This window comes from Lytechinus variegatus, chromosome 18 (assembly GCF_018143015.1).
Source record: "Lytechinus variegatus isolate NC3 chromosome 18, Lvar_3.0, whole genome shotgun sequence".
Taxonomy (NCBI): Eukaryota; Metazoa; Echinodermata; class Echinoidea; order Temnopleuroida; family Toxopneustidae; genus Lytechinus; species Lytechinus variegatus.
This window is the reverse complement of record NC_054757.1, coordinates 11,227,185-11,243,917: the sequence shown is the minus strand read 5'-3', so window position 1 is coordinate 11,243,917 and position 16,733 is coordinate 11,227,185. Positions and strand designations below refer to the sequence as shown.

Genomic DNA, 16,733 nt, shown 5'->3' with positions numbered 1-16,733 from the left:
CTTTGTTGCATAAACAAATATCACTGACGAAAATTGATCTGCGTCCAGCGTTCTATCATCAACCATGAACAGGGGAGCGCTATTCAAGAAGCGGAAGACCCCTTTTCAAGTAGTGAAAAGGTAGGGAACGGGGAAGGGGGAAAATATGAAATAGAGGTGGTGTAACTTTATGTATTCAAGAAGAAAAATTTTTTTTATTGATTTCATCTACAAAAAAATTACAAAACACTAATCATGTTTCCAAAAATAATCATCTCTGATAAAACGTGTACCAAATATGATACAATATTCATCAATAAAATCCATTATAAAATAATACAAAAATACCTCCCAAACCAATCTCCGAAATTAGAGAAGTTAGGAGGGAAATTGTTCTTGGCACTTGGCACATTGAATATAACACTCCCTTACAACTACAAACAAATTAACAACATTATATAGAAAAATAAAATACAAATTAAGCAAGTAAAGGCTTGTCATATCGTGCATCATTACCACAAACCCCAAACACACACATACCCCGCACAAACTCGTGCAGTTCTGGCATCAAAAATTCCGTTGGTCATTCATATCACTGTCTTTATTTGTCTTGTTCTTCTTTTTTTTTAACTTTCATTTTATATCTGTATCGTACAGACTATATTTCTGTCATTTCAACTATCACTATTTTTATAGTCGCTAGTTTGTACCTCAGCCCACCCGAACATGCACTTACTCCCTTCTTTACCCAACTGCCTTCGATTTACCAGAGGTCAGTAAAATCTATACAAACCTGGACTGGCCTATATAAATGTTAGCAATCAATATCCGGACGTAAAGTCTTAATTATGGGTAAAAGGAAAGATTAAACCACCATCGGTCCCTACCTCAACATCTTAAGGTCATCCTGTTTATAATAATAGTAGTTATTATTGCTCTCATTTGCAGCACCTGATGCATTTTAGACGTCTCCTTGGCTCCACAATAATGTAATAATATAAATGACCCTTGATTTAGGAGGGTAAAGGTTAGTAAAAACCTTTTGTAAGGTAGGACTGTCTGAAAATTTTTCAAAATACTTGTATGCTCCAACACAATGGTTTTGGTAAACCCATCTTTTCATGATGAGACAACCGCGTAGCCAGGATTTCATTTTGGAGGGGGCGGTAAATGCACCAACACTTACAGAGCGCGCGAAGCGCGCTCTGTAAGTGTTGGGAAGCGCGCTCCCTAGGGGGTGGGTGCAGGGAGGGGGAGTTTCCCCCTCCCTTGCGAAGCGCGAAGCTTTTAGTGTTTCATAAATTAAAATGAAAAGGAGCCGTTTCTCTTGTCTCTAGTACCTCCAATTCGGTTGACTATATTGCGATTTTGAACCTTGAACCATAAAAAGGGTCCCGAGAAAAGAGTATTCTCAAAGATATATTGAAACTTTCTTTGGAAAGATCAGATTTGATAACAAACAATTTAGCATCAGTGCATATTTTTAACTCGCAAAACAGAGGAGAAGATTGGTAGAGGAAGATATTCCTCCCCGCGATGAGCAATGAAACTCTGAAATTTCAAAGGGCGGACGTTTCATCAAATGTAGATATCTCTAATACCCAATCGTCTCTAATTTAATTGATTTTCTAAGATTATTGAACTTCATTACAAAGAAAATAGTGCGCATAAAGTTGAAACTTCTTGAAACTATCTATCTATATAATAAAGGATGATTAATTTTTTGACTTATCCTGAAGCGCTTCATTTTGAATATAAAGAAACTTAAGTGTCATTCAAAATTTCAAACTGAGGGCGCAGGACAGGAGATGAATGTATACAGGGAAATGACATGAAGTTTAATACAATTTGATAAAAAAAAATATTGTACTTTTTTTATTTAATACGACACGAATTCCATACCTTCCTCTTTTAAAATTAGGAACCTGTTTGCCCCCAAATTATGGTTGTTTATAGTAATGAGCTGAAAAGCGGGAGAAGCTGACTTTATGGAGGTGACGGCAGAAACTGATATAAAGATTTTACCCGCTCGGAGCCGACCAGACCAGAAGTTGCGCGATCAATTGAAAAAAAAAGATAACTTCATATATTTACTTCGGCCTAACCTTACTCAAATTCATGCCCTAATGTATACAATTTTAACTTTAACTGGCAAGAAGCACATAGCTGAGGTGGAAAAACAGGGTTAGAGAAAAGGTGGGGGAACAATGGAGAACTTCAATATTGTCATTTGACCGCGCGCAGCGCGGAAGCAAAATTCATATATGAATTTAGAGCAAGAATGAAGGAGTTTCTCTTTTGAGAAAAAAAGAATAAAAAGAAAAAAACACAAAGCTACCTTTCTTCCCTTTCCTCCCTTCCCTTTTCCTTTTCTCCTCTCTTTTTTCCCTTTTTTTTTCTTTTTGGGGACTTTTTTTGGGGGGCGGCCGCCCCCCGGCTACGCGCCTGTCAGATGAGAGGGGGAAGTTGCTTCAATAATAATAATCTATCACATTTAAAGATAAATTCCAGTAACGATCTCAAAATGACTTTTGACAGAATCTAAATTAATGACCACTCAAGTGTCTGTTTGTTCTGGCAGAAATTGTGTAATTGCTAAGAAATAAGCAAAATAAGCGCGGATTCGTTCACTTCCGTCGGGTCTTTATTCCAGCAATATTAATACACTGTCCCACGTGTGCTTATCTGTGTTGGTGATCTTCAGTGTGAACATTTTTCAGCGTAGATTTCAAGACTTCACAAAGTTCAGTGAATATGTAACTCTACCAGATCTAGATCCAGGATGATATAGCCGTACTTAACCTTGGTTGTACAGACTTTCTCATGAAATCAGTGTTTATTTTCTGCAACTACTGTTTCTGTTTAAAGGAGCTTTTCATATATTTACGAACTCGCACTCTGGAACAACGATTCCCTTTTTTGATGCATTAAAACAGTAAATTACATCATCGATACGTGTGTTTTTCTCTTTCTCTCAAACCTACCCCAATACTAAATATAACTATCAATAATCTTTAATAATAATAACAATGGATAATGATAATGATGATGATGATGATAATAATATTGATATTAAAACAAGTTGACAATTACTTATAATTTTATTAATAGGGAAACTATAAATTACAAGCTCTGCTTTTTAAATAGTTTGCCCTTCATATTCTCATCTTATTTATATATCTGTCTCCAATCCAAACATTCAATTGTATAACATTTTTCTGATTTATTATGAATTATGGTGATGTATTGTATAATTTTATTATCAATGATTTACTGTCTTTCGATGGACGTTACATTGTATTTGATATTTTATGAGATATGAAAAAATAAACTAAACTGAACTGAAACTGAATAATAATCGTAATAATGGCTATAATAACAATAATAATAATGATAAAAGTTATGGTTGTAATGAAAAAAAGAAGAAATCATGTTTTTGCACAAAGCGATAGGGCACCGAATTGAAAATGGTGTTTAACACACGACACGGTACACTGAGACATGCAGTAAAGGGACAATACCTATGCGTGTAAGAGAATTTTGAACCATCACACGGCACTGGAATGAAGGCGTATTTTACCAGTGGAAAGAAAAACATTTGAACCCACGACGCAAATTAGATATATAATAAGACATCCACGGGAAAAGGGGTATTTGATATGCGAGGGAGGGTACCGATCGAGAAAAAATGTATTCCCTTGTGAAAGTGGGCATCTTAAACATGTTAAAGGGGAAGTTCACCCTGAAGAAAACTTTGTTGTAAAAATAGCGGAAAAAATAGTAAAAAATATTGGTGAAGGTTTGAGGAAAATCCGTTAAGGAGTAAGAAAGTTATTAGAGTTCAAAATTTTGGATTTGTGACGTCATAAACGAGCAGCTGCCCCATGTGTTATGTAATATAAAATGTATGAATTTCAAATTTTGTATGGTTCCTGATGACTTAATTTTGTTTTCTTTTCATGATCGGGTGTGAAACGATTTGTCTACTGATATACAAAAGTTACAGTGAAAACCATTTTCAATTTTCTTAGAAAATGACATTTCATTGATTTTTTACCATTCGCTATGTAGGAATGCTGCTCGCATATGACGTCACAAATCAAATAATTGAAATTCTAATAACTTTTTAATTATTTGATGAATTTTTCTCAAACCTTCGGCAATATTTTTTATTATTTTTTCTGCTATTTTTACAATAAACTTTTTGTCAGGGTGAACTTCCCCTTTAAAGACACAATATGGCAGGACAATTATGGCACTCCAAGTCAAATGCCCTTTTTTATATATCCATCAGTGTTACTTACTTTCTAAACCCCGAACACAATAAAGAGAGAGAGAGAAATACCGCTCTTTATTTTCTGAACATAAATCACTTCCGATGTGTAATAAACTGCATATAATAACGTTCAACATGTTCAGATATTGACCTACTAACAAAGGGTTCACTTCCAAAAGAGAGCTCGCCTCTGAAATAATAGCTTCATTATTTCCATCTTTACTATTGATTAACTTCCGAAAAGGAATATAAAGTAAGTAATCACTACCTCTTATATATCTTGGGATTTTGATGATAAGATGTCCTATCAATTCATCGGCAATATCATCACCCTACATGGATGTTTGTACCGGTTGTAGCCGGTAAAAATAATTTAAATGAAGTGTTATTTTATCAGAAACTTCGAAAAGTAAATACGATCACAACACAATTTTACTACGAATACCGACACACACACACACCCACCCTCTCTCTTTCTGTTTTCTCACCCTCTCACTCCCCTTCACTAACTCTATCATACACGTATACAGCCTCTCTTGGTATTTTACCTCAGCTCAAACACGCACACACACAATCTCTGTATTTTCACTCACTCGCGCACACACACACACACACACTATTTCTGGATTGTCACTCTCACACACTCAGTTTCTCTTTGTCATTCACTCACTTGCACACTCATACGTTTTCTCTCTGATTTCTCACTCACACGCTCTCTCTCCCTCTCTGTATTCTCCTTTACACACTCTCACACACACACACGATCTCTGTATTTTCACTCACTCACACGTACCCCGCACACTTTATCTCAGTATTTTCACCCACACTCTCATTTTCTCTTTAATGTCATTCACTTGCTCGCACACTCACCCACTTTCTCGCTGCATTTTCACTCACACGCACTCTGTATTCTCACAAACTCTCTCTCACACACACACACACACATACAATCGCTGTATTTTCGCTTTATACTCGACATACACCCCACACACTTTCTCTGTATTCTCACTCACTTTCTCTGTCATTCACTCGCTAGCACACTCACACACTTTCTCACTGCATTTTCACCCACACGCACTCTCTCTATTTTCTCATTCGCACACTGGCACACAACCGCTCACACGAACAATCGCTGTATTTTCGCTTCATACTCGACACACACTTTCTATGTATTCTCTCTCTCTCTTTGTCATTCACTTGCTCGCACATTCATACACTTTCTGATTTTTCACTCACACACACTCTCCCTCTCAGAGTCTGCAATTCTCATTTACACACTCTCACACACACGATCTCTGTATTTTCACTCACCACACACACACCCACACAATTTATCTCTGTATTTTCACTCACACACTCATTTTCTTTTTATTGTCATCCACTTGCTCGCACACTCACTTTCTGCATTTTTCTGTATTCTCACTCACTTTCTCTTTGTCATTCACTTGATCGCACACACGAACACTTTCTTTGTATTCTCACTCTCTTTCTCTTTGTCATTCACTCGCTTGCACACTTCCCCTCTGCATTCTCACTCACACGCAGGCTCTCTCTCTCTCTGTATTCTCATTCACGCACTCACAATCTCTGTATTTTCACTCACTCATTCAGACACTTTATCTCTGTATTTTCAATCACTCACACACTATGTATTCTCATTCACCGATTCACGCACTCACAATCCCTGTATTTTCACTCACTCACACACACTTAATCTCTGTATCGTCACTCACACACACTCAATTTTTCTTCATTGTCATTCACTTGCTTGCACACTTTTTCTCCCGCACTCTCTGTATTCTCATCACACACACAATCTCTGTATTTTCACTCACACACACTTTATCTATGTATTGTCATTCAGACACAATCACTTTCTCTTCATTGTCATTCACTCCCTCGCACACACAGCCCCACACACTTTCTCTGTATTCTCACTCTCTTTCTCTTTGTCATTCACTCGCTCGCACACACACACCTAAACACGCGCAAACACAATCTATGAATTGTTACTCACACACACACCCACACATCCGGCATCGGTATTGTCACTCTCACATACGCACATTCTCATTCACACTGTCTGTATTCTCACACATATTCTGTGTATTTCCTTTTCTTTCTCCCTCAGTTTCACTCTTCCTCTCTCTTTCTGTCTCCCTTTGCACTAGTCTTTACTATGCTGTATCCCGTCCCCTCTTTCTCTTTCCCCTTCCTTGGTAAATCTCAAATCTTGCATTCTTCCAACAAACACAAAATGAATACCGACTACATGACAAGGAAAATAATTTTTTTTTATCTCATTTACTGGGAACGTGCAGACAGAGTAACCTTTCTCCTTAGAATAAACGCACATGATTTTTTTTTCAAACAGCTGTTTCACACGATTTCCTGTTTACCATATTTTTTTCCTTTCATTAAACCTCAAGAATGAAATACTCTATACAGTCACATCAGGAAACAAAAAAGAGAGAAAAACAATGTACGAAATACCTCCCTCTTTGTAGGAAGAACTCAAAATATCACAACCATTTTTTTTCTTGTTGAAGAAGTGGAATTTACATAATTTTCACAAAATGCAGACTTGTACAAGTGTACTGAATAGCTTTTATAAATACACTTCTTTCATGTTGTGCAGTTGAAATGCAGTTTAATTTCTTTTCATATACTACATAAATCCTAAAGCGCTGTCTACTTGTTATTTTCATCTAATCCACTCATGTCTTTAAAGGGACATTTTCACAGCTACCTGTCTATTTTTGTCTGAAGTGCATTTTCTAGTCTATTGATTATCATCTGCACTGCAATACATTTGATCTATATATATATTTACCATTATCACAGAAATAAGAGGATAAATTACCCAGTCATTTGAAGAAACAATCATATAGCATATCATACAATTTAGCTCCCAACTAGTAAAGTAAATCAGTATTGTATTTTATTCCTATGCCATTACATTAATAGATGACTACAGTAAACACTCTTTAATAAACATCTATATATTGTGATTACTATTCACTATTTCATTGAAGCTGGATAAATTCAAAATTTATACTCAATAAATTGTTTTTAGCTAAAGAAGGAAAATCAAAATATGCTTTTAGAATCATTATCCAAATTTTGCACTTTCAATAATATTATATCACATGGTAAAATGTAATGGCATTATACACTGGGGCAAACCATACAAGTACTGCACAAAATATGACAAGACTCTATATGGTATTACATAATGGCTTTAATAGTATTAGCATGCACAGCATTAAAACATCTGCCAAGTAAATAAGAATGTAAGTTTTAAATTCCTTTTTTTAACCAACCAACAAATATTCATATTTTTCATTATCATCATAAAGCCATATACAGCATTTCTCTTCTCTAGAAACAGATTGATTGAAATTTCGCACAAAAATCACAGATTTTTCTATGCACATTACACTGAACCTCGGGCAAGAGTCTACTAAATATCAAGTAACCTCCAGAAATCCTCTTCAGGTGTGAATATTGAAATCACAGATATTAAAGCAAACAGCAATTATCATACACCCAGAAATAGTTGGATTTCATTCGGAGATGTCAGAGTATCAATTAATTAGTCAAAACTAACACCCAAGGCAAGCCAATTGCTACAACTTGTACAAAATGGGAAACATGATTGCCTCAAAGTTGGCACGAAAGAATATGACGAAAAGAAAAATCTAAAGAAAGTATAAATCTATATTCAAATAAAACAAGCTAGATTTCTTTTTACGATCAATTTTTATACAGACAAAACAAGAAATATTCTCTGAAATACCATTATCCGACATGAAGCAATAGATCATTACCTTACTCCCAGAAAAACTTCAAGTTTCAAAATTAAATATTTTTTAATTCCGAACCTATACTTCACACCTCCAACAAAATACCAATCTCCCTCCAGAATTTTTTTTTGTATCCATGTAAAAAACTGTAAACAGCAGTCAACTTTTGTGAAATTCTGCCGTTTATTCTTGCTTGCATCTGTGGAGAGATTTTATGTCAAGCTACAAACACACAAGACTACTTCATGACATGGCCACACACACAATCACTTTGTCTATTAGTAAACATGTACAATAATTACAAGATAATCATAGTCAAGTCAGAGGTCAAAGTTCACATAAGTTCATTGACCTCATCTTTGCACTAGCCCTACATCACAAGTACCTACATATGAGCATAGCATTTGCTTCGTAACCATGGTAACTACATTCTCAAAGTTACATAACAGGAGTAATGATTCACCATACAGAATTAATTAAAGTTTTCAAATACAGAAGATAGATAATGTTTAGATATACAATAACTATCTTTAAATTTTATACAAGACAATATCAAGGAAAGTTTTTGTTTAATTTCATGATAATTTCTAAACTTAGTTAACTCACACTCTTAGCAATGATAATTTCATAAGAATTCAATTTGCCACAATTATAATTTTTGTATAATTGAACTTCAATCTGGCAATAATGTGTCATATTAATTATGTAAAACCATGCTATGATCTCTTGCATTTATCTCTGTAAGTGTGAGCCCATCAAGCTCCAGGAGGATATGAAATGACTTCACAAAACCACCACATATACACAAAAAGAAAACAGTTCTAAATTTCAGATTCCTCGCCTTCATGTGTTTCTTCTGAAACAACAACTGTTGTGGTACTTTCGCCCTCTATTGATTGATCCTTGAGGAGTCCGTCTACGATCTGCTGGAGGTCTTCTCGTAGTTCACTGTTCTCTTTGACAACGCCATCCTCTTCAATGTTGGTTTCAACCTCTTCTTGCTGGTCAACCTCCTCTCCATCTCTCATGAATGTCTTGCGTGTCACTTTCTTGTGTACAGTTATTCTGGAGATTGGAAAAGAGTAATTTGAAATATCAATGGTGACAGTAAAGAACCTTGATGCACACCCACCTCCACCTCAAACTCCTCAGACAACTCGGACCCTACGCTAACTCACTAAAATGTCATTACTGCTCTGACCATTGCCTCTGGTATACATTCTCACTATTCCAGTCTACTGATCAAGTATGTCAACATAGTCTAGTGACCCTGTTGACTACAGATAAAAACCTTTTAGCTCATACTTGATGCTTACGACCACAGGAAGTCGGGCTGGCAAAAAGTGGACTCGGTTTAACATTGTCCTCAATTTCAGCTGTGAAAATCACTTATTCTTGCAACACGTGAATTTTGAAATAAAAGTTTATGATATCCTGAAAATTTCTACCAACTGCTTCATAAATTCATGAAAATACCCCAAGAAATGCTATGAAAATCATGAGAAGAACCTTACCTCCTGACATCATCATCATCCCCAAAGGCTCCCTCAGGATACTCTGATGGGTCGATTTCTACTGGAATCATCTGCACAGTTCGCTTCTTGATCCGTCTCTTGATCACCTTACGGATCGTACCATCGTCAAGGGTCTCTTCGTATTCCTCGATCTCCTCCTCGACATCCTCATCGCCATCGACTGAAAGGAATGTTATTCAAAATTAAACTTTGAACAAGGACGATGTTGTTGTGGGTGCCTATAATAGAAGTAGAACCCTGTTTCTGGAATGCATGTGAGGCACAGCATTAACTCACTTCATTCAAAATCAAGTGGCTTAGAACCCCTCCCAACTTGGGTTATAAGATTGACCTACTCCTACCTCTTAAAACACACATCATCAACCTCTCCTACCATCAAATGTTGGTTACAGAGTCTTTTAAAAACAGTTTTGTTATTTATTTTATTTATTTCAAATATTCAAAAGAAGGGTAGCCCAATCAGCAACAAGCTGGTTTTCGTTGGGGCCCTTCATAAAGAAACACAAATATAAAACATGGTGACACATTCGAATATAAACAAAGAATAGAGCATAAATACTAATATTGAAAAATTGAAAAAATTAAATAATGAAATAATCATAATTAACTATAATGAAAAGCCCAGCCTTGGAAGAGTATGATTTCAAGATCTAGAGACCAAATGCCATTTTTCCCCTCCTTAGCATTTTTTTAAAGGATTGTATAGCTCATCTCAAAACTTTCTTAGATGCTGACTAACAAGACAAGGTTGACCAAAATGAAGAATTTTTAACAAACTTACCAGGCATTTCCATTTCTGGTGGGAACTCAATATTTGGTTCAGTCTCTACCACTCCCAAGGGTTCTGCAAATAACAAAATTATAACTAATGATATAATGATGAATATACCGGTATATACTATACCCCCAGCTACAAGGCAATAGTCATGTTATAAACCCTGGATTACTAGATTCTCTGATCCCATTCTTAGTACATGAAATATCCCTGAAAGATTTTTTATAAAGCGTGAATAAAAATAATGGCACAAATCACAAAACGTGCAGGTAGTTTTCACAGTCTTCCCATACATATACAGATAACACCCTCCACAGAGATATATGTATTATATCACATAATGAAAAATGAAATCAATATTTTTATAAATAAATAAAATTGATGTGAACAAAAAAACTATGCTGCAAATAAATAGAGTTACATCAAGATGGAAAGAAAAAAAAAGCAATAGTTAATGATAAACTGTAGGCTGCTTGTGCATATCTGTGGATTCAAAATGCAATATTAGTATTGTGGGGTAGAGATATGCAGACAACATATCAAAGATGATGCAATATTAATACAACAGAATGGAACAAAGGGTTTTGGGGTAATTAAAACTAAAAATAAAAGGGATTGCCAAGCTTAAAACCAAAAATATGTCAGCCATAATAAAGTAAAATAATTTTATTGCAATCCCAATTGAAGAGGGCCTTATCTTCAAACTGATATAAACATCAGTTTGCCTTAATTCATTCATTAATATACTTCGGGAATAGCAGGGAAATAAATTCAAGAATGAAATTCATACTCTATGCCAATTTCTATTCAGCCCCACAAAAATTAATTGCTTTTATCTTGTACTTGGTTAGATTTGACGTATTATATTCTGACTTCTAGATTTCAGAATTTTCGGGGCAATCATGATTATCATAAGTTGGCTTTACAATAGAGAACTGCATCTTGTGACATAATGTGAGTCGAGAGTTTGGCAGTCACACACAGACTAGGAAACCTTCTTCTTAATAAACAGGAAAACAAAATTTTGGTAGAAATATTCACAACTGCATTTTTATTGACCATGGCAGCACACACATTATATGAAAAATTGATGTAGGTAAAAATATAAAAATACTATTCATTTACTTCTGCAAGAGTAATAGTAGCAATGAAGATATTTATATATATTTTTTTTTCAATTGATTACATTTGATACAGAACAGCATTAGGCAGTGTAAAAAGCATTTCAATGATGTGTTCTTAAATGGAGAATGCATTGTATTTTTAACAAGATACCTGCAATGTGATGCTTTACAATTCTTAACATAAATGGAGCTCACCTATATGGTCTTTTTAAGTAAAGCCGTGAATGTGAAATAATGGCAATATCTTTATTTGCCTTATAACAGCTCATCAAAAAACTAAATTCTGTCTGATTTATTATGAAATGACTGGCACAATTCAAAATATTTTTGTCCTTTGCTTTAGCTCAACTCTGAACTATACTTTACTGCTAAAAATTTATGAAGGGCTCCCTCTGTTAATCAATTCACATCCACAACTACATACATCCAATACATGCAATGCACCGCAAAAATGGGGAACACACTCTCGGACCACACACATTACAGCAACTACAGCCAAATATCTGATCAACATTCCAAAATGTTCTTTTCTAAATTACATATTTACATTTTTTTCCAAAATCTGGAACACACAAAAAAACTTTACCCTAATCCGTAACTATCTCTTGTCCTAGAAATTACAGTGGTAAATTGGGGGTTCTGTTTGGTCAAAGTTACCTGTAAATCTATATATATATTTAATGGATGCTAAAACTCTACAAAAACATTCTTCATTATTAAGCTAAGGGGAAACTGTCCCCTACTCCATTTTTTATGCTAATGTGAACCCAAGACCAGACATAATCTCTTTATATTGTTACTGATTACCCCATTGGTATATGTCACATCCCAAATAATTCAGTGTACATAACATCTTTATATCATATATGAAGATGATTTATTTTAGCAGCAATGTGATCAGCAGTTAGTATTTACACACTTTTTAAAGTAATTTATATTGCATTTTTATCAAGGAAACCTGTAAACCAGCATCACACACAGATTTTCCCACCACCTTTAATGAATTTTTTTGTTTTTTTTAAGGATGTTTGTGTTTATAATACATTATCATGAACATAAAAAACCTTCCTTGCATTGCAATTTGGACTTGTGTATTTCTTGTGTATATGTGTATATAAATACATTCTATGAAATATTTTGATTTATTATAATGATCTGTTTGTCGTTGACCCAACTCTTATTCTTTACCTGCTGATTGACAAGACCACAAGGCCCGAATTAACAAAGGTGATTTTAAAAAGCATTGGTTGAACCCATGGTTTATGCAGATTTCATGTGTAAATTATGCTTAATTTACCACGTATATTACACTGATGCACACTTTCGTTGCAGTGAGGCATGGTTAAATACACTATGTCATTCATGAGCCCACTGTTTTAAAGAGTTGACTCATTATGTTTGAATTGATGAGTAATTACGCATAATTTATACAGGAAATCTTTACAAACCATGGGTTCAACCGATGGTTTTCAAAACCACCTTTGTGAAATTTGGGCCTATTTTACCATGGGGAAACTGTCTTTCAAAAATTGTTTCACAATCATTTTTCCACACAGGTGCACAAACAGGCATAATGAGGGTGCTACTGTTCAAAATGGCCCGCATTCTGAAGTTGGGTTTAACTTAAACTCAGGTTTAAAGTTGTGGTTTAAGTATGGACAGCCATTTGTTACATAAATCACTAATGGTAGAGATATCATACTTTCAGCTCATTCGGCTCTCAAATCATTCACAATTGTCTAGGAAGTATAAATAGATGATTGTCTTCACCATCGATGAATCAGGAAAGAGCACAGTAAACATACGAAACATACTGAAAATTTTGATACTTTTGGATTCTCATACTTAAACCACAACTTCAAACCTGAGTTTAATTTAAATCCGACTTTGGAATACAGGCAAATAAGTGCAAAAGTGGGATGAATAAGCAGAGGAAAGGATGTCAAAACATAAGTCAATTGAACCCGACTATTCAAATTTTCTCAAGGTCAGTTTACAGGCAGTATGGCACACCAATAGCTTTTGATTTGTACTTATCTTTGTCTATTTTTTTCTTCTGGAAAATGGAATTCTGAAATCATATCTTAAGGTGCAAGAACCTTCCAAAACACCCCCAAAAATGGTAATCTAATTTTTCCATGATATAATACAATAAATACAATTCAGAACTCCAAACCACTTACAGAATCCAAAGCCCCAGATCCAAGCACAAACATTCTCATCAAATAGAAGGGGCACCTACAAAGCTGGCCAGGACATTAAATACTACCTATTTTGACAATGTGAACCTGTAATGGTTGCCTGGGCATTAACACAAACTATATGAGTGTGTGCCACTCCCCTTCCTTTCACCCTGCTCTGAATTTCATACGATCTTGCCGAAGAGGCCCGAATTCACAAAGGTGGTTTTGAAAACCCACTGTCGAGTCCAATGTTTATGCATATTTCCTTTATAAATTACGCTTATTTTACCGCGAATAATAAAAAATGTCCAATGCTGATGCGCGCTTTTGTCACAGAGCGCCAAATTGATGCCTGTTGCCGTGGTTATCCATGCTATTTTATTCATGAGTCCACTCTTCAAACAGTGGACTCATGAATAAGATAGCGTATCTAACCATGGTAACAGGCGTCAATTTGGCGCACTGTGACAAAAGCACGCATCAGCATTGGAAATTTTTTAAACACGCGCCTGATACGCGCTAAATCAAGCGTAATTTATACAGGAAATCTGCATAAGCCATGAATTCCACTGTGGGTTTTCAAAACCATCTTTGCGAATTCGGGCCATAAAGTTCCAGCCTTATCAATTCCCATTGCTTATTTCTACCCACCATCCGGGAGGAAAGAAAACTGCCCCTCCAGGAAATCTGTGATTTCTGGCGTTTTGGGCTCGCGCTCCTCATCTAAAAGAAGGGAAAGAGAGAAGAATGTGATAAACTCCTGAAAAAAGACTACACTTTCAAGTAAAACAGAGAAAGAAGTTGAACAGAAGAAGAAGAAAAAAGTTATGCATTGAGAGAGTGAGAGCAGAGGCAGGTCAAACCGGATCTAGCTGGATTAGACACAATACTTTGGAAGGACCCACAATTTGGCATGTATACAAACATTATGGTACAAGGTACTATATCTAACCAAACTGGACCTGCTCTTGACTATAAAAAAGTGATTTTTTTCTACACTAGGTTCCATGATAGAATGTAATGATTGAATTGATTTTCTTCTATTGTCTAGATCATCTTAGGTTAATTAACCAATCACCAGCAAACATTCACCAATCACTAACTACAATCAGCCAATCAACCACTCAATCTACCTCTCATGTAGATAAGATACATTAAAATGTATGTATCAATAAACTTATTTAAAATCAACTCCCATTCGATGAAGTTAATTTAACAATTCCTACAAGAATATATTATTATTATTTATTTATTTATTCATTTATTTATTTATTGAAAGAAAAAATCCTTGTTCATTTTCATCATCAAAAGATTCTTTTAAATACCGAACTGCTCAATGATCTTTCATGATAGTTAAGCTAAGCAGCATTCTACTCTGATGAAAGGCATTTTTTTTGCAGAGGCAAGAACTTTGATTTTGTCACACAAGGCGACAGAATCTGCATCATATGAATCATGACATAAATAAGTGTTAATTATGTTGTGCATTCGATTACGCAACCTTGGAATATTTATTTTTTCTAGACTGACGCGTGCAATGCCATTTTTTCGCATAAAAAGTGTGGTTTTTTTCACCTCCAGCTTCTGCCATACTAGCTCCGCCCACTTCTGGCTCCTCCTCCTCCATCTCCTTCTGGAGCTGATTGGCTGCAGCCAAGAGATCAGTGTCGTCCGGCATAAGGTCAACATGAGGAGTGGTCGGACTGGCCGGAGTAGATGCTGCATTTCCAAGGGTCAATTATAAAAATTACAGCATTACTAAACTTGGTTTTAAGAACAAGGTTTCATCTCAAATTGTATCCAGGAAACATGCAAGACAGTAATTCAGTACAAAAGTCACATGGATGCCAGTTACATTTGATGAGGACTTCTGATGTCATGATAATAATCTATAACCTATTTGCTCATTTCCAACAGGCTTCAAGTAATCTGAAGAAATGGTTCTAAAACTTCACTGGCAGTTGATTTGAACAGAGAGACTGATATCACTTAAAGATGGATCTGAAAGTTAAAAAGTATGGAAGTGACAGAAAAGATGAATGTAGTTCTGATGACATCTGTGACTGATCTCAAACACACATCCTGTTGCTTACCAGAAAAGGAGCCCACTTCAGAGTAAATCACATTTAAATGCAACTAAAAATATCAAGCAGAAGTCCCTAATATGGATAGGTTGAAAATCATGTTTGATTGCAACTTTTTTCTGCAACAGACCCCAAGAGAGCATTCATTAACTTTTGTTGACAAACTGTCAGATGAGACAACTTTCCTTCAAGTTGATTGGTTGAGAAGGAAAGATATCTGACTGCTGCTATGGTTACAATAAGTAAAATAAGCTTTCTTGGATACAACATCTGACAAGTCCTTTCACGTTGTTATCCCCTGGAACAGAGAAAGACAAAATATGTGAGCATTTGAAGAATCTTAGAGTCAACGATTTAAACTTACGAGATACTTCCTCGGGCTCAGATGATCTTGGTGCTTGGCCCTCTTCCGTTGGTTGTTGATAGGCCTTGGTGAAGTCCATGTTCAGAAGATCCTCCATCTCCTTTTCTTCTTCCGGTGTCATTTCATCAAGGGTTTTAAGGTTGGTTTCCATCACGGGTGGGGCCGATTCCGTGGCGCTCATGTCTTCCTGGACAATGGCTTGGTCCGAGGGAGTGGCTGGTGACTCCTGGTCATCTTCCGGTAAGTCTGACCAAATTGAAAAAAAAATTATAAGACGCAGGTTTAGGTCATTAACCATATTTGTTGGTCAATTAGAAAGTTGGATTAGAAAACAAGACAGATGTCCATAATGAAAGATTTTAACATGGGCTTCACAGTTCATATGCATCTAAATACATATTGGGCACCTGTTTGGGCCTGAAAAGGACCATCATAACTTATTATTTTGGCAAGTGTACTCTTGCCATTTTCAGGAGGAGAAGACGACACCACTTTCCTGGAGATGTATATCTAGAAACTTAAAGCTTTGTTGGTCCCTTTTAGGACCAAATAAATGCCCAAGATACAAAGTCAAATGATAAGCCTCATTAATATGTTCTTTCCTATT

At 35.6% G+C, this 16,733-nt stretch overlaps 1 protein-coding gene across 30 annotated transcripts in view; it reads right to left on the bottom strand.

Annotated features, from left to right (window-relative positions):
• Positions 1 to 6,540: 6,540 nt before the first annotated feature.
• Positions 6,541 to 16,733, bottom strand: part of LOC121431809 (ankyrin-2-like) — a 132,919-nt gene continuing 122,726 nt past the window's right edge. For 28 of the 30 annotated variants that reach the window (XM_041629551.1, XM_041629552.1, XM_041629525.1 and 25 more), the window contains 6 exons: positions 16,127 to 16,372; positions 15,254 to 15,397; positions 14,330 to 14,401; positions 10,378 to 10,440; positions 9,576 to 9,756; positions 6,541 to 9,126 (listed from right to left, as the gene is read on the bottom strand). In XM_041629551.1, coding sequence (XP_041485485.1) covers positions 8,883 to 9,126; positions 9,576 to 9,756; positions 10,378 to 10,440; positions 14,330 to 14,401; positions 15,254 to 15,397; positions 16,127 to 16,372 — 950 coding nt within the window. In that variant the 3' untranslated portion in view covers positions 6,541 to 8,882. The remainder of the gene's footprint in view (positions 9,127 to 9,575; positions 9,757 to 10,377; positions 10,441 to 14,329; positions 14,402 to 15,253; positions 15,398 to 16,126; positions 16,373 to 16,733) is intronic. The other 2 variants (XM_041629537.1, XM_041629550.1) reach the window with 2 other exon arrangements.